This window comes from Phocoena phocoena, chromosome 2, assembly GCF_963924675.1.
Source record: "Phocoena phocoena chromosome 2, mPhoPho1.1, whole genome shotgun sequence".
NCBI classification, from domain to species: Eukaryota; Metazoa; Chordata; class Mammalia; order Artiodactyla; family Phocoenidae; genus Phocoena; species Phocoena phocoena.
The window spans coordinates 50,213,556-50,233,559 of NC_089220.1; the positions used below are offsets into that span (position 1 = coordinate 50,213,556).

At 36.0% G+C, this 20,004-nt stretch overlaps 1 protein-coding gene across 1 annotated transcript in view; it reads right to left on the reverse strand.

The window, feature by feature from the left end:
- The window catches only part of KLHDC1 (kelch domain containing 1), a 44,831-nt gene extending 25,046 nt beyond the window's left edge, over positions 1 to 19,785 (reverse strand). The window contains exons 1-4 of the mRNA XM_065872228.1: positions 19,690 to 19,785; positions 8,156 to 8,226; positions 7,555 to 7,672; positions 6,997 to 7,115 (exon numbers count right to left, since the gene is read on the reverse strand). Of these exons, the coding sequence (XP_065728300.1) occupies positions 6,997 to 7,115; positions 7,555 to 7,672; positions 8,156 to 8,226; positions 19,690 to 19,785 (404 nt within the window). The remainder of the gene's footprint in view (positions 1 to 6,996; positions 7,116 to 7,554; positions 7,673 to 8,155; positions 8,227 to 19,689) is intronic.
- Positions 19,786 to 20,004: the final 219 nt, after the last annotated feature.

Sequence of the window (20,004 nt, forward strand, 5' to 3'; positions counted from 1 at the left end):
GAGAAAACTCAAATTACTAAAATTAGGAGTGACAGAGGGGACATTGAAACTAGAGACTAGTTTCAACTAGAGAAAGCCCGCACGCAGCAACGAAGACCCAACACAGCCAAAAATAACAGACAGAAATTAAAAGTATCATAAAAGAATACCAAAAAACTGCATACCAACAGACTGTATAAACTAGATGAAATAGAAAAATTCCTGGAAAGACACACACTTCCAAAAGGGGCTCATGAAGAAATAAAAAATCTGAATAAACATATAATAAGTAAAGAGGCTGAATCAGTAATCCTAAAACCTCCCAACAAAGAAAAGCCCAGTACCACATGGCTTCAGTGGTGAATTCTATCAAATATTTCAAGAAGAATTAATACCAATCCTTCTCAAACATTTAAAAATACTGAGACGGAGGGAACACTTCCTAACTCATTCAATGAGGCCAGCATTATCCTGAAACTGAAGCCAGACAAAAATACAACAAGAAAACTGCATATATCTGATAAGGGTTTACTACCCAGAATATGTAAAGAATTCCTACAACTCAATAACAAAAAGATAAAACAATCCAATTTTTTAAAAATGGGCAAAGGACTAGAATAGATATTTCTCCAAAGAAGATATACAAATGGCCAACAAGCCCAGGAAAAGATGGTCAACATCATTAGTCACTGGGCAAACACAAATCAAAACCACAATGGATATCACTTCACACCCATTACAATGGCAATTATAAAACAAACAAATAAACAAACAAAAAACAAAAGAAAATAGCAAGAGTTGGTGAGAATGTAGAAAATTGGAACCTTTATAGTGGGAATATAACATGGCATTGTTACTGTGGAAAACAGTTTGGTTCTCCTCAAAATGTTGAACGTAGGGGCTTCCCTGGTGGCGCAGTGGTTAAGAATCCACCTGCCAATGCAGGGGACACAGGTTCGAGCCCTGGTCCAGGAAGATCCCACATGTGTCAGAGCAACTAAGCCCATGCGCCACAACTACTGAGCCTGCGCTTTAGAGCCCATGAGCCACAACGACTGAAGCCCACACACCTAGAGCCTGTGCTCCACAACAAGAGAAGCCACCACAACACGAACCCCTCACACCACAACGAAGAGTAGCCCCTGCTCGCCACAACTAGAGAAAGCCCGCACGCAGCAATGAAGACCCAACACAGCCAAAAATAAATAAATAAAAAATAAATTAAATTAACTTAAAAAAAATGTTGACCATAGAATTACCACATGATCCACCTAAAAGAATCAGAACAAGAAGAACAAACAAGGCCCAAAGTCAGCAGAAGGAAAGAAATAATAAATATCAGAGAAGAAATAAATAAAATAGAGATTTAAAAAACTAATAGAAAAGATCAATGAAAGTAAGAGCTGGTTCTTTGTAAAGATATACAAAATTGAAAAATTTTTAGTCAGACTCATCAATAAAGAAAGAGAGAAGACCCAAATAAATAAAATCAGAAATAAAAGAGAAGTTACAACCAATACCACAGAAATACAAATCATAAGAGATTACTATGAACAATTATAAGCCAAAAAAATGAACAACCTAGACCTGGATAAACTCCTAGAAACATACAATCTCCCAAGACTGAATGAGGAAGAAATAGAAAATCTGAACAAACTGACTACTAGCAATAAAATTGATCAGTAATCAAAAATACTCCCAAAAAACAAAAGTCCAGGACCAGATGGCTTCACAAATGAATTCTATCATACCTTCAAAGAAGATTTAACACCTATCCTTCTCAAACTATTCCAAAAAAATTGAAGAGGAGAGAAAGTTTCCAAACCCATTCTACAAGGCCAGCATTACCTTGATACCAAAATCAGAAAAAGACACTACAAAAAAAGAAACTTACAGGTTAATATCCCTGGTGAACATAGATACACAAATCTTCAACAAAACACTAGCAAACTGAATTCAACAATACGTTAAAAGGATCATACACAATGATCAAGTGGGATTTATCCCAGGAATGCAAGGATGGTTCAGTATCCACAAATCAATCAACATGACACACCACATTAACAAAATGAAGGATAAAAATCATGCAATGAACTCAATAGCTACAGAAAAAGCATTTGACAAAATCCAACAACGATTCATGACAAAAACTCTCAACAAAGTGGGTAGAGAAGGAACACACATCAACAATAAAGGCCATTTTTGACAAACACACAGCAAACATCATAGTCAATGGTGAAAAGCTGAAAGCATTTCCTCTAAGATCAGGAACAATACAAGGATGCCCCCTTTTTTACTTAACATAATATTGGAAGTCCTAGCCACAGCAATCAGAGAAGAAAAAGAAATAAAAAGTGTCCAAATTGGAAGGGAAGGAATAAAACTGTCACTATTTGCAGATGACATGATTGTATATATAGAATACTCTAAAGAGTCCACCAAAAAACTATAAAAACTAATAAATGAATTCAATAAATTTACAGGACACAAAATTAATAGACATAAATCGGTTGCATTTCTATACACTAATAATGGACTATCAGAGACAGAAATCAAGGAAATAATTCCATTTACAATTGCATCAAAACGAATAAAATACCTAGGAATAAATTTAACCAAAAAGGTGAAAGACCTGTACTCTGAAAACTATAAGGCACTGATGAAAGATATTTATGATGACATGAATAAGTGGAAAGATATTTCATGTTCATGGATTGGAAGAATTAATATTGTTAAAATGTTCATACTACCCAAAGCAATCTACAGATTCAATGCAATCCTTATCAAAATACTGATGGCATTTTTTTCACAGAGCTAGAACAAATAATCCTAAAATTTTTATGGAACCACAAAAGACTCTAAATAGCCAAAATAATCTTGAGAAAGAAGAACAAATCTAAATGTATCATGGTTCCTGGTTTCAAACTATACTACAAAGCTACAGTAATAAAAAAAAGTAAGGTACTGGTACAAAAATAGACACATAGATCAATGAAACAGAATAGAGAGCCCAGAAGTAAACCCATGCACATATGCTCAGTTAATCTACAACATAAGAATATACAACAACAACAACAAAAAAAAAGAATATACAACAGAGAAAAGACAGTCTCTTCAATAAGTGATGTTGGGAAAACTTACAGCTATTTATAAAAGAATGAAACTAGACCATTTTCTCATACCATATACAAAAATAAACTCAAAATGCATTAAAGACTTAAGCATAAGACTTGATACTATAAAACCCCTAGAAGAAAACTTAGGCAGTACACTCTTTGAAATCAGCCTTAGCAATATTTTTTTGGATCTGTCTCCTCTGGCAAGGGCAACAAAAGCAAAAATAAGCAAATGGGACCACAACAAACTAAAAAGCTTTTGCACAGCAAAAGAAACCATCAATAAAACAAAAAGGCAACCTACTGAATGGGAGAAGATATTTGCAAATGATATGTCCACTAGGGGCTAATATACAAAATATATAAAGAACTCAAACAACTCAGCATCAGTTAAAAAAAACCAACCCAGTTAAAAAATGGGGAAAAGACCTAAATAGACATTTTTCCAAAGAACACATACAGATGTCCAACAGGCACATGAAAAGATGTTCAGTACCACTAATTGTCAGGGAAATGCAAACCCAAACCACAATGAGATGTCACCTTACACCTGTCAGAATGGTTATTATCAAAAGGACAAGAAATAACAAGTGTTGGCACAGATGTGGAGAAAAGGAAACCTTCATGCATTGTTGGTGGGAATGTAAATTGATACAAGCACTATAGAAAACAGTATGGAGGTTCCTCAAAAAATTAAAAATAGAACTACCATACTATCCAGCAATGCCGCTCCTATTTAACTAAATAACATGAAAACACTTATTCAAAAAGATATATACACCCAATGTTCATTGCAGCATTAATTACAATAGCCAAGATATGGAAGCAACCTGTGTCCATCAACAGATGAATGGATAAAGAAGATGTGGTGTGTCTGTATGTACACACACACACACACACACACACACACACACACACACACAGAGAGAAATATTACTCAGCCATAAAAAGGAATGAAATTTTGCCATTTGTGATAGCATGGATGGACTCAGAGGATATTATGCTAAGTGAAATAAATCAGAGAAAAACAAATACTGCATGTTTTCACTTATGTGTACAATGTAAAAATCAAAACAAAGAACAAACATGAAAAAACAGATACAGAGAACGAACTAGTGGTTGCTAGAGGGGAAGGGTGGCAGATGGGTGAAATAGTGAAGGGATGAAGAGGTACAAACCAACAGTTATAAAATTTAAAAACTAAATAATAAAAGATAAACTTGGATTCATATCTCATACCATTCACAGGTTTTTACTGGTTCTTTTTTTTTGGCTATGCCACACGGCTTGCAGGATCTTAGTTCCCCGACCAGGGATCAAACCCATGCCCTCAGCAGTGAAAGTGTGGAGTCCTAACCACTGGACCTCCAGGGAATCCCTCCCATGTTTTTAAAAATAACAAAAGTACTAGAGGAAAATATGTGAGAATTAGTTTATAATCTTGGAGTGGAAAAAACCTTTGCAATTGACTCAAAGTCAAGAAGCCAGAAAAGAAATTATTGATAAATTTACCTAAATAACAGATTTAAGAAGCTGTTTAATACATGCAAAACACACTTTATGCAAAGTCAAAAGATAAATGACAACCTGGAAAAAATATTTTCATGTCACAGTCAAACACTAATCTCTTTATACATAAATAACTCCTAGAAGTCAAGATTATAAATGCCAACAATCAAATAAAAAATAATTAGCAAAGGATTTATTTTTCAGTTCAGAGAAAAAGAAATAAAAATTGTCCTTAAATATATGAAAATTAAAATAAGACTGAGGCATCACATCTCACCTATCAATTTGGCCAAAAACATCTAAGTTTGCCTGCAAATTCTTGGCAAGGCTGTGGACAAAGAGGCACTCCATTACTGACAACACAAAACAGCACAACTTTATTGGAGAGAAAGCTGGCAAAATCCAATGTTATGGATTGAATTGTGTCCCCCACAAAATCCATATATAGAAGTCCTAATCCCCTGTATTTAGAATGTGACATTATTGGCTACTCAAAGCAGAGTACTAATGGTTATCAATTTGTAGGGTCAGAGAAAGCAACAACAGCATAATCATAGTTGGTTTCTATTTAAATCTGATTAATCCACAATTCAAAGGTTTAAGATTTTCCTTTCTAAATTCTCATATTCTAGAGAGTATTTTGATCTATGTACCTTTTCATGACCAGGATAATCTTATTCCTTACCCTGTGGAATTCTGATATGCTTTTTGAGAATTATAAAATATTTTGTCAAATTTTAATGTCTGCCTTTTGTATTCAAAATATAAATGTGTATTATTTAAACTGATTGTTTTTTAAAACTTAACACCCTCCATCTTAATTATTATAAGTGCCCCCTGCAGTTTAAAGAGATTTTTTAAAATAAACTGAATATTGAATAAAGCAGAGTAGGAATTACTGCAATTAAGAAGGCAAAACAGTTATATTTTCTAGAAATAAAAACATAAAAATAGTAAAAGAAGAATGTGACCTTATTTAGAGACAGGGTCCTTATAGAGGCAATCAAGTTAAAATGAAGTCATGAGGGTAGGTCCTAATCCAATATGACTGGTATTCTTACAAAAAGGGAAAATTTGGAGACAGACAAGCACACAGAGAGAATGCTATGTGACTATGAAGGCAGAGATCAGAGTGTTGCTTCAACACACCAAAGGTTGCCAACAAATCACCAGAAGCTGGGGACAGGCATAAAACAGATTCTTTCTCAAAACCAAGAGAATGAACCAACCCTGCTGACACCTTGATCTCAGACTTCTAGCCTCCAGAACTATGAGACAATACATTTCTGTTGTTTAAATTATTCAGTTTATAGAAATCTGTTACAGCAACCCTAGCAAAATAAACATTTATCACAATTACAAATGTACTACCCTTTGACCAGAAATCAAATTCTGGAATTTTATCCAACAAATAGATCTGCAATCATATGTATATATACACAAAGATATTCATTTAATCTAAGTGTTGTGCCATCTATATGGGAAAGGTTAAATAAACTTGGTATATCCACACAGGAGAATACTATGCAGCTGTAAAAACAAAAACAAAATCAAGCTTTCTAACTAGAGATACAGAAAGATGAAAGTTCCCCATGGTATACTGTTGACTAAAAGAAGTCCAGTGGTTAAGACACCGCGCTTCCAATGCAGGGGGTGCGGGTTAGATCCCTGGTCGGGGAACTACAATTCCCATATGCCGTGTGGCATGGCCCCCTCAAAAAAAAAAAAGGGGAGGCAGCAGGGTGCAGAATACTGTATGGAGTACACCGATATTTGTATAAGGAGGAGGAAGAGAAGAGCACGTACCTATGTATTTGCTTCTATCTGCATAAAGTCACAGGGATCGCAGTTGTTCCCAAACTTGCCTGCACTTGGAATCACCTGAGGAGTTTAAAAAAATCATACCCCCAGTGATCGCAATTTGATTAGTTCTGGGGTATCACCTGGGCTTCAGAGCTTTTAAAAGATCCCCAGATTATTTCTATGGCAGACAAGTTTGAGAACCACTGCTATAAAAATACAAAAGATATTAATAAAAGTAGCTAATTGTGCATGTGGAGGGTGGGAACAGGATGGATGGGGACAGGAGTGGGAGCCAGACTTTTCATTGTATCCTTTTTAATATGGTTTTGATTTTTGAACCATGTAACTGTATTAACGATTCAGAAAATTTTAAAAGTAACGAATTTTTAAAACGTAAATAGCTGCTTCCACTATGTTTACTCTTATGACCTGGCTCTTATCCAGGGTTCAAAACTGCCTTTAACATCAGTGTCAAAACAAGTTTGTAACTATCTTGAAAAAATTTTCAGACTTTCAAGTTTTCTCTATTTTGGTCACAAGCTGTAATCCTTACTTGAGTGCAGTTAATGAGATGGTCTTGCTGCATTACCTGTCTTTATATACCCAGCAGGAAAGTTTATCACGTGGTGTGGGTGGTTGACCTTCAAAGTTGGTGATTTTTTCCCAAACATAGGTTCCATCTCTTGTTCGCAAATTAACAAAATAAAGCTTTTAAAAGAGGAGAACACCATTAGCAGACAGGACATTGGAAAATTAAACATATGTCACAGGGATATGTGATCCAAAATTAATAATATCACTTTTTGACTTTTAAAAGGTAAAAATTTGAATTGTAGAGTTAATGAAAATGGGACTATGTTTTAGAAGCAAAAATGATAATATGAAAAATACTGAAATGGATCTTTTCCCATCATGCTCTTGCCCTATGAATATCAACTAAGTACGTAGTTAATTCTGAAGCAGAAAGACATGGCAGAAGAGAGGAGCATGATGCTGCATTTTCACCCTATCTTTAAAACCTTATCATCATAAGCTCAAGCTTTTCTACATATGTCTTCTTTGTAAAATACATTCGTAAACTTGTGAGATGAAGTGACACATTAAACATTACATTTTTCTGCGCTCCTGAATTGAAAAAAGAAATTACTCGATTGCTGTATCCTTTGTCATCATATCCTCCAAAAACGTATAGCTTTCCATTAAGGCAAGCACCGCAACTTCCTGACATGGAGGTAGGGAGTTCTCCTTCCATGAGGTGCATCGTCCTGCAGCAAGAATAACGTGGAATTCCATAACTTTCCAGAAAAGCAAATTAAAATTCTCTTTGAATTCCATGAGTACTTTTTCAATGAAAACTGTCACTGACAATTACAATTAAGATGTAGTGGTAGCCAATACTGTAAAAACTGTAATAAGATCCATGGTAAAGATTTTTCAACCTACTGGGGAAAAAAAAGTTACAAAATCTTCACATGTCATCAGAATTGGGAATTAGTTAGTTAGAAGAACAAAGCAAAGTCTTCAGAAACAGCCTTAGTCTTGAGAGGAATAGTAGAGGACAAAGAATGGAGAGAGGAAGCAAGTTGGGGAAAGAAACAGCCAGAGAGAATAAAGCATTGAAAGAAAAGGAAAGGGAGACAATATAATGTTGCAGCATGTTCTAAGTATGGTCTCAGACTCCCTGTGGGCTATGACAGCAGTTATAACAGATATTAAGACTGGACATTCTGCAATTTAAAGTTACTTACCACAACCCACTATCAATCTCATAGGTCCAAATCTCATCATTAGGCAAATATACTTCATTGTCTTCAATAGACTAAAAACACAGAATACATAAAATTATGTTTATTAGTTACAAAGTAACAACTAAATAGTTCCTCAGGATGGGAAAACTGCAATGGAAATAGTACAAAACACAAAACCATAAACAGCCTCAAAGATGACTTTTTCAACAGAAATAAAGATAGATCAAAAGAGAAGGGGAGGGGCTTCCCTGGTGGCGCAGTGGTTGAGAGTCCGCCTGCCAATGCAGGGGACATGGGTTCGTGCCCTGGTCCGGGAAGATCCCACATGCCGCGGAGCGGCTGGGCCCGCGAGCCGTGGCCACTGAGCCTGCGCGTCCAGAGCCTGTGCTCCGCAACGGGAGAGGCCACAACAGTGAGAGGCCGGCGTACCGCAAAAAAAAGAGAGAGAAGGGCAGGAGAGACATTTTCTAAGAGAAAGTGGGCAAACAATAAGGGTTAGAATACAAAATAGCAAGTACGTGAGTCTCAAGAGAAGACTCAGGGTAGTTAAACCTTACAAGGAATTTCAAGTAAGAGAAAATAGCAAAATAATAACATTACAGCAGAATACTGAAGAATGTGAAACCAGGAAGAAAAGGAGTATCAAAAAAGGGCAATATACTTTGGGTGAAGGGAAGGAGTTAAGAAAGGAAACTTAAAGTATAATTAAGAGCACTGTATCACATACCTTGATTCACTAAACATATTTTTTGAGTGCCTACTATGTGCAAGCATAGTGTTAGATATTCATTAAATATAGAATCTAAGGATCAAGATAAATTTAGCTAGTCAAAATGACAACTCAGAATCTGAATAATCTCTAAAGAAGCTGATAACATAAACAGAATAGTACATTCTGATATTTATGATGAAAAGAAAAATTAGAATAATAATTTTCTTTATGTTAAGTTTACAAACTTAGGGATTAAAACAAATCCTTACATAAATCTATCATGATTACTTAGAATCTATAAAATAACTCAAAAATAGCTAGTTGTAAAAGATGTCAGTTTAAGAATTTCTAAGACTATATGATGCATAAATTATTAATATGCTAAACAGAGTTAGCTAATTTCCTCATTGTTATGTTAGTTAAATTTTTAAAATAGTATCTTGGCTACCAGGTCTGTCTATGCCTCTGTCTGTCTCTCTCTCTCTCAAACACACTCTCTGTCTCACACGCACACTCTCTCTCTCACACACACACACACACAGCAGAAAACCATTATATTAATTCCAAGGAAACTTCCACTCATGTCTGACTGAGGAAACCATATGACATGGCTAAGTAAATAACTGTTAAGAAAGGGAGATTATAATTGCTTGATTCTAAAGTTTAATGGCATCAGGCTCTAGTAGTCTCACGCATGTACCATTACAACAGAAACAGTATGAAAATGGATTCTGTTACTATTCTGCTTAAGTCCCTTCAATGCTTCCCTGTTGCTCTCAGGATAGCCTAAAATCCTTATGATTCTGTGCTATATGGTACCTGCTATCCCTCCAAAGTTCTTCTTGCCTTTAGTCATTGTGCTCCAGCCTTCTTTCAGTTTCCTTCTTATTTTCTCAGCAATTTCACTCCTAAATTATCCCTTCTCTTCTACATCAAGTTTCCTTCTCTACCAGATCACTCCTATCAATACCTAAACATGCCTTAGTATAACTCATCTTTAAAAAAAAAACAAAACCCAACTCTCCCATAACTCTTTCTCTTATTTCTCTGCTCCCTTCACAACAAAATTTCCATACTGAGTTAACTATAGTAGAAGTCTCCATTGCTTCACCTCTCATTAGTTCATCAGTCCAGACTAATCAATCCAGACTCATTCCACTAAAACTGCTTTTGTCAAGGTCACCCTAAAAAAAGAGAACTAGTGAACTGATTCATCCAGAAACATAGCCCAGAGAGATGGAATATATAAAAAAGAAGAGACATGGAGGAAGAGAGAGAAGAACTAAGTCTAATCAGAATTACATTAGGATGTAAAAGGGAGAATGAGGAAGAGGCAATATTTGAAGAGACAGAGCCTGAGAGTTTTGCAAAATTGTTGAAAGTCATCAATCCTGAGATCTAGGAAGTCCTAACAAGTTCCAAGCAGGGTAAATAAACAGAAATCCATACCTAGATACATCATAGTAAAACTGTATATCAGAGAAAAAGATACACTCTTAAAAGCTGCCGGAGAAAAGAAAGATCATCTTCAAATGAATGGCAACTAATGACTGACTTCTCATTAGCAACAACTCAAGAATAAATCATATTAGCCAATGTGCTTAATGAAAGTAACGGTCCACCTAGAATTCTATACTCAGTAAAAATATCTTTTAAGAACCGAGGTAAAATAAAGACATTTTCAAACAAAAACTGAGACAGCTGGTCAATAACAGACCCTCACTTTAAGAAATTCTAATAGATGTTGTACTTCTGGCAAAAGACAAATGATCAAAATTAAACATCTGAAATGCAACAAGCAATAGTGTGACAAGATACTGGTAAAGTGTGTGGGTAGATTTAAACATAAAAAAGGCTAAGCTTTTTCTGATGCCTAATTTAAGGCAGGGGCTGCAGGGAACAGGATAGGACTAACTAGAGAAGAGGGTGCTCAGATTTAAAAGCTTGTGAAGTATTTGAACCCTGTGGAAAGAAGTAAAATTATTAACTTGGAACTTTGTGAAGCATTCGTGCTGAAATAGAGTATCTACTAGATGACTAGAAATAAATCACCTAATTTCTATACAAGCAAAGAGGAAAAAATGGAAAGATAACAAAAAACTCAAAACATTTTCAAAATGACAAAGTTAAAGAAGGAGGAGGAGGAGAAATGAAGGGGGGCAAATATAAAACACATCTGATGAAAAAAGTGTATCAGAATTACTTTCAGTAGAAATAGGCTAAACTCTCTAGATATGTCAGACTAGATAAAAATAAAATCCAGCTATTTTCAGGTTATAAGACATATCTAAAATATAAAGATACACAAAGTTTCCATCAGAAGATATGCCATGCAAATACTAACCAAAAGAAAACTAGTGTAGCCATATTAACACCAGCAAAATAGATTTTAAGGCAAATAACATTACTACAGATAGAGGAGCATTACAAAATTATAAAATGTTCTATTAACCAGAAAGCTATAACAATTCTGAATTCATATACACCCAAAAAGGTAGCCTAAAGATATATATATAAAGTAAAATCTGATAGGATCATAAGGGGAAACTAACAAATCTACAGTTAGAGTGGGAGTTTTTAATTTTAATACCTGTTACAGTAATTGATAGAACAGGAAGTAAAATAATAAAAAAAGGATACAGGAGATTTGAACACAACTAGCAAGATTAATAAAATGCACACATATAAAACACTCCCGTGAAGTGTTTGTGTATATATATACATATACATGCACATATATGCACAGATATAATTAGAATATATATTCTTAATGAAAACAAAGAGTATATTTATGAGAACTGATTACATGCTAGTCCTTAAAGCAAGCCTCAACATATTCCAAAGGACTGGTATTAGATAAGTAGAGACCACACTCTCTGAATATTAACACAATTAAGTTAGACATTAATAACAGAAAGGTAACTATAAAAATAGCATATTGTTAGAAATTTAAATTATTTTCCTAAACAACTTATGGGTCAAATAATAAATAATCATGGAAAGTATAAAATATTAGAACTAAAATGACAAAATACTGCTTATCAAAACTTGAGGAATACAGCTAAAGAGGTACTTAGAAGAAAATGTATAGCTTTATATACTTACATTAAAGAATTAAAAAGTCTCAAAAAGAATGAGTTGAGCATCCAATGTCAGAAATTCAAGAAATAACAGCATAACAAACCCATAGAAAGTAGGAAGAAATAAGAAGGAGCAGATATTAATGAAAAAATTAAAAACACAACAGAGTGGATCAAGTAGACCAAAAATTGGTGTTTCTGAAGGCTGATAAACCTGTGGCAAGACTATTCAAGGTGGGTGGCGGGGAGGAAAGGAAGGCACCACTCGACAACTCTAGGAATGAAAAAGGGGCCATATCTATAGCTACTACAGAGAATAAATAGTATTATGAACAACTTGAGTTTATGCCAATAAATTTTAAAATCTAAATGAAATGGATAGACTCCTGGGGCTGGAGGTGGGAGTGAGGAAACTTGACTCAAGAAAAAAATGGAAAATGTGAATAATCCCAGAGCTTTAAATAGATTGAATCAGAGATTTAAAACCTCCTCCACAAAGCACCAAACCCAGATGGCTTTAAAGATGAGTTCTTACAAACACTCAAAGAACAAGTAATTCAATCTTCCAAAAAATCTATTCCAGAATATAAAAGAAGGAACACTACCCAATCCACTTTTGAACATAGATGTAAAATTGCTAAAAAAGTAATTAGTAAATAGGATCCAGTGATGTATAAAAAGGGTAATATATTACACTAACTTGTACTTAATCCAAGGAATGGAACATTGGTTTAATATTACAAATATTATTTATTTTTTATATAAGTCATCATATTAAGAGACCAAAGAAGAAAAAACAATTATCTCAGTATGATGCAAAAAAAATCACTCTTGAGGGCTTCCCTGGTGGCGCAGTGGTTGAGAATCTGCCTGCTAATGCAGGGGACACGGGTTCGAGCCCTGGTCTGGGATGATCCCACATGCCACGGAGCGACTAGGCCCGTGAGCCACAACTACTGAGCCTGCGCATCTGGAGCCTGTGCTCCTCAACAAGAGAGGCCGCGATAATGAGAGGCCCGCGCACCGCGATGAAGAGTGGCCCCCGCTTGCCACAACTAGAGAAAGCCCTCGCACAGAAACGAAGACCCAACACAGCAAAAATAAATAAATTAATAAACTCCTACCCCCAACAAAAAAAAAAAAAAAAAAAATCACTCTTGAAAACTCAACATTCATAAATTGAAAATCGGGTAAAAGGGCATGTCATTAATTTGAAAAAGGCCATCTACAAACAAACAAACAAGCAAAACCCTAAAGCAATCATCAAACTTAATAGTTAATAGTTGAAAACAATCACTCTGAGATTAGGACCAAGAAAAATTGGCTTCTATTTAACACTGTACTTCAGGTCCACCAGTGTAGTAAAGAAAAGGAGATAAAAAGGAATAAAGATTGGGATGCAAGAAACAAAACTGTCATCATCTGTAGATTACATGCTTCTATATAGAAAATAAAAATATAATGAACAGATGAATTTTGAAAATTAATATAAGAAAGCTTGCCAGAAACAAAAGTATTCAAGTCAACTGCATTTCAAAACACCAGCAACAATCAAGAAATTTAATTTTTTTAAAGAAATTTAGTTTTTAAAAAACAATAAAAAATACAAAGAAGCCAAGAATAAACCCAACAAAAGATATACAAGATCCCTATGAAGATACTATAAAACTCTATTGAAAGACATCAAAAAGTCCGGCATAGAGAGACATACTATACACCTGGATTTGAAGTCTCAATTTCATAACATGTTTATCACCCTCAAATGATCTAAGATTGAGTACAGTAACATAAAATCTCAATATGGTACTTTATTTGACAATCTGATTCTAAAGTTTATACAAATGAGGAAGCACTGTGGAAAACAATTTAGCAGTTCTAAAAGTTGAATGTAGACTAACCATTTGACCCAGGAATCCCACTCCTAGGTACCCAAAAGAATAAAAAATAGGGGCTCAGATACTTGTATGCCAATATTCATATCAAGACTATTCACGATACACAAAAGGTGGCAACAACCCAAGTGTCCCAACAACAGATGAACGGATAAACAAAATGTGGTATATGCATACAGTGTAATCGTATTCACCATAAAAAGGAAGGAAGTTCTGATAGATACTGCAACACAGCGAACCTTGAAAATATTATGCTAAATAAAATAAGCCAGACTCAAAAAGACAAATATTGTATGATTCCATTTATATGAAATATCTAGGAAAATGCAAATACATAAAGACAGAATGATTAGAAGTTAGCAGGGACTGGGGTAAGGAAGGAGGGAGAGTTTCTGTTTGGAGTAATGAAGAGTTTTGGAACTAGAGAGTGGTAACACTGCACGACATTGTGAATGTAATTAATGCCACCGAACTGTACAGTCACCTGGTTAAGATGGCAAATTATTGAAAAATAGTAAAGAAAATTCATACAAAAGAACAAAAGGCCCTAAATAACCAAACTATTCCTGAAGAACAAGAACAAGATAGGGTGGGGATGGGGCTTTTACCACCCAACATTTAGACTTCTAGTAAAGCCACTGTAATTTAGATACTGAGGTTCTGTCACAAGAATAAATAAACAGACAAACTGCACAGAATAAAGAACTTAGAAACAGACCACACATACATGGAAACTTGATGTGTAACAGACTGAGTTTGCATGTTAGTAGGGAAAGAGGGGACTATTTAATATATGACACAAGAACAACTAGTTATCCATACTGAAAATATAATGAAATTGGATCCCTACCTTAAACCAACCAAATAAAAAATTCAGATTTAAGAAAAAAAGATTTAAACATGGAAGGCAAAACCAAAAATCATTTAGAAGACAATACAGGAGACTTTATGATCTCCATAATGGGAAAGATTTCTTAAGATGCAGAAAGCACAAAGCGTTAAGGAAAAGACTGAAATTACATTAAAATTTAAAACTTCTGTTGAACAAAGGATAATCACCAAGAAAGTGCAAAGATAAGCTACAAACTAAGAAGGCATATTCAACTCATACAACTATATAATTAAAGTATTCCTATAAATCAGTAAAAGACAACTCAATAGACAAATGAGCAAAAGACAGGAACCAGCATTTTTACAGAAGAGAAAACACAAATAGTTCATAAGGTTATGAAAATACATTCCACTGTAATCATGGAAAGTAAACAAAAACCACACTCACTGGATTGGCAAAAACTTTAAGGCCAGATGGCATCAAATGTTGTCAAGGATGTGGAGCAAGGAGGGGGCTGGTGGTAGTGTAGATTGATAACAAATATTTTGGCAACACTGACATTCCCAAGTAAATGTGGAGATGTGTGCACCAGGCAACCCAGCATTCCATTCCTTGGTATACGCCCTAGGAGTGTACATGTCCTGTTGCGTGTATAACAGGAGATATATTACCGAGAATGCTCAATGTAGCACTGCTTACAACCCAGAAAAACCCTGAAGCATTCAAATATTCATCCATAGTGGAATAGATAAGGAAATTGCCGTAAATTCACACAATAGAATATTATACAGGACACACATCAGATGAATGCATCCAGGGATGATTTTCAAAATATTTAATAACTAACCAAACAGAATAAACACCAAGTAAACACAGGTAGAGCCATGCAAGTGCACACCAGCTGAATACAAGTAATGTGTGAATCTAAAAAGCATCATGTTAACTAAAAGAATTAAGTCATGAAAGAAAACACATGCTCTGATTCAAAAACCAAATAATATATTGTTTAGAGACAGATGCATGTGTGATAAAACTATAAAGAAAATAGTGATTAATAAGAAATCAAGATAGTGGTACCCTGTGAGGGTGGGAGGAAAAATATAATCAGTGAAGGATAAACAGGGGGCTTCTAAGGTACTGATTCTAGCTGATTTTTTAATCTGGAAGTTAAACACGACAGTTACTTTACATACTCTTTTGTACATACGTTTCAAATTTTTAAATTAAAGAATAAAACTTTAAGAAAGTAATATTAGGTAGCTCACGGAATCATCAGGGAAGCTGGAGAACCAGCCTCTGATCTATGTAGAGAGGAGCAAGGCCTGAAACCCTTCCAGAGAACCAGTCTGATGCACGAACTGCCCCAGCCACTGGTGAGCATCACACTGCAGCTTGTAGCACTGCCTTTTGCCAGGGACCTTATCTTCCTACAACTTCTACTGCTCGCTAAGAATCCTCTTCAGGTCCTGACTTTTACAGGTTTATTCCTGAACCCAAATCTAGCACACATACATCTAACAAACAGCATCCAAGTTACTTGCTCACAACCTAGCTGCAAGGGAAACTGAAAAATACCTGGCACTCAGGTTCTTTTATATGGGGCACCTACCATGAGCTATGCCCAATTCTGGACACTGGAGACACAATAGGGAACAAAACCCACTTCTTTATAGAATATACATTCTATGAAGGTAGGTAGGAGGTACTCAGACAACTAAAATAAATACTCCAACAAGACTCGCTTAGTGGGGAACACTACAAGAGGAAGGGGGTTCAAATGCTGGGCATCTAAAAAGAATAAATGTCTTCCACATAATATGGATGGTCTGTGTCACCATCTATGAATATATAAAGTGAACTATTAAGTTAAAGAAATACACACTTAAGGATTTGAATACACATTGCTAAATTTCTCTTCAGAAAAGGTTACCAGTGCATGAGTAATTCATTTCCCCATGCTCTTCTCAAAAATTCTTTTTAATATTTGCAAATTGGAAAAGAAAAAATTCATTATTTTCAGCTGGGTTTCTTTGATTCATATTCTATTTTTATTTCTTCTTTTGTAAACTGTTGTGCATATCCATTGCTCATTTTTCAAGGGAAATATTCATTTTTAATTTTACAGGACCTTTGTCTATCATAAATGTTGCAAATACCTCCCCCAGTTTGTCATTTGCCTTCTTACTTTATGGTGTTTAAAAAGCACAGATTTTAATTTTTTTAAAACTTTGATCTTGACTGCTCTAAGATGATTAAACAATTTTCACTTACATTAAAAAAAATTTTGGTCTACCAATCCTTTTCCCTTATAGTTTTTTCCCAATTCAGTTTTTCTTTTCCCAACTCAAGATTTTACAAGAGTCACATATTTTCTTTGGTATCATATAGCTTAACTTCTCTACATTTGTCAATCCTAAAACTCCACTATCATTTTCCTCCAGCTGTCCCAGGACCATTTATTGAATAAGCAATTGTTTTTCCAGAATTGAAATGCTACCTTTTATATACAAAATACTCTTATATGCTTGGCTGTTTATGTTATTTCTTCTCCGTTCCATCATGCTTTCTCAGCGTGCATCAGGACCACTGATTTAAAAGTATCATAATATGTTTTAATATCTGGTAGTATAAACCTTCATTCTTTTCAGACATTTTCTAAATTGATTCTTCTTCCCTTTAAGTCCTATTCAAAACAGAAATATATAGTTAAACAGATTCAGCTGCTAGCTTCTATAAGGAAAAGTTTAGGGCAAAATGTATTAATATCAATTGTGTTAGGGAAATAAAACTGTTCATACAATTAAACAGTAAAGAAAGCATATCATCTGTAAGGATGCTAAAACTCTGTGCTTCTCCTCCAAAATTTGGAAAAAACTACTCACAAGTTTTAAATGCTCCTAGTTGCAATACTAAAGTTTGTATGAATTTCAGTAATGTGGAAAGGATATGGAAGAACTAGGAGCGAGAGAATATTCTGGCACCAATTAGAATTTACCACTTACTTTTTTCAGCTTTGCTGCTCTTACCTCTAGAGGTAGGGCTGTTTTCAGATACAAAGTCCTTTAGAAAATGCTCAACGATAGGGTAATAAGTAATTTAGACAGATATATGTTAGCCATTCAAGTTTTAGGATATACATTTGTCAATTTTAACACACATTGTGTTAATGAGGAGGAAAATTGTGCTTGGAACATACAATCTGGAATCATCTGACCATTATTCTTAACTGCTGACTACTGGATTACCTCCAGATTCCAGGGTCTTTTCGCTGTTCAGAAGGATCTGAATAAAACAATTGTGGGAAGGATTCTATTTTTTCTCACGATATGCCATGTCTTCTTTTCTGCCTCCTACTCTCCCTTTCCTTCCGCTTATGCCTTAGACATATTTTAAGCGCTGACAATCCCTGGAATTTAAAAAGTAGTAGACTTGATCTAAATCTGTGTGGTACTTTCCAGGGTGGCTCATACAGCATTTACTCATTGGATCAATCAGTAGTAGGAAGTATTTGTATTCACTGACTGCCACCTGAAGACCTGAAATCTTATCAATTACACAATTTTCAAGATTAAAATGAGATATAAAAAATTCAGACATTTCAGTTATGGGCTCAACAGAAATCTATACTGTCACAAGATATAAGATATTACAGATTACTATTTTAAGTGAGATTTTTTTTTTCATTTAACTTTTACAATATTAAGAACCAATATAGCAGATGAAGTTTGACACCTGTACATCTTCAAGTGGCAGAGCTCAAAAACAATCAAAATATTTCTTCTGCAAAAACCATCATTATATATAGACTACTTTTTCATCAAGAACAAATGGTGGAAATATTAGACCTTAAGAGAGCATAGTCACCTAATTTATGTTTATCATAGAAAAAATAGCCTTTGGAAATCCAATATACCTATGTTGGAATCTGCTGCCCTTGAGGTCAAACGGTCATTCAAATTATTTACTTACTGATTCATCTTCCTTATTTTTAAAATGGGGACATTACTTACCTTACAAGATACGGTAAGGATTATACAAGATTAGGGATATGAGATTTCCTAGCACATGCCACGTATAGTAGGCACTCAAATGTGAGCTCTGATTTTCTCATCCTGATACTGAATCAAATTAAAAATAAACACACAAACAAAACAACAACAAAAACCAACTTGGATCTGAGAATCATTTAACATATACAGTATGTTCTTTATTTCAGTGAGCGATTCAGTCATGTTACATCTGTCACATAATAGCATCGAGTCAGTCAGGAAAATGTAGGTTCTACATCCAGTAGAACTCCAGATGGCTCGCTTTTCTTTTTTTTAATCTGTAAACTAAAGGGGTTGTTTTCCATCTTTAAAATCCTTGATTCTATTATCCTACGATTATAGAGACAAAACAAATACACATACTCAAACCTCCACTGTAGTGAGAATTTTAAAGCATAATACTCCTAAGTATATTGTTGCTAATACAAGTCTGTTTTGAGACTCGAAAAAATTTCGTAATTACCCCTTGGTAAAGGAATGCCACTAAAAATTACTTAGAAACACTTAAATGTTTCAGTGATTTCGATATTTCGGATCGCGCCGCGGGCATAAGTAAATATTTACAAAATAATATAGCACGGCATCCTCGGTGGGCTTTTTTGAGTCTGCGCAAGCAGTTAAAAATGATCATCAATCGCGCAGTAACCGACTGAGTGCTGGGTAAGCCGGGTTATCGGCCAGCTGCGAGGACCGGGGGAACTGGAGAGTGGGAAGAGCCCCGGACTGGGGTTTGAAGGCTAGTTTCCTAGTGGAAGCAACGGCGGCGCGGCGTCAAGCCCTGGCGCGGCGGGAGAGCGGCCGATGGCGGAGGGCCGGGCGGGGCGCGGGGGGCACCGGGCGCGCCGGCCTGGTCCGCGGACCGGCCCCCGCGTAGGGGCCGGGTGTGGGCGGGTGCTCGGCGGCCACTCTGGCCGAGAAGCCGGGCGGGCTCCCGGCGCGAGTCCGCCCCGTCCCGCCTCTTCCCCTTACCACGTAGCCCCCCCACACGTAGAGGAAGTTTCCGTCCACCACTGCGCAGTGGCCGCTGCGCTCCTCGGCCACGCAGAACAGCTGGGAGTCCGCCATCCGCGCCGTCGCTGGGTCCAGCCGCTCTGCGCGATGCAGCCCCCTGCCCACGGAGCGGCCTTTCCTCCCGCCCGGCTCCTCCACGCACGAACGGAACGCGTCGAGGGTCGAGATTGGTGGGAAGGCGGCACCAGTGCGGCTGCGCCGTGCCGAAGCCCGCCCGGGAAGCCGAGCCTGGGGCGGCGTCGCCAGTTAGGGATGCTTGAGGTCTGAGTGGGC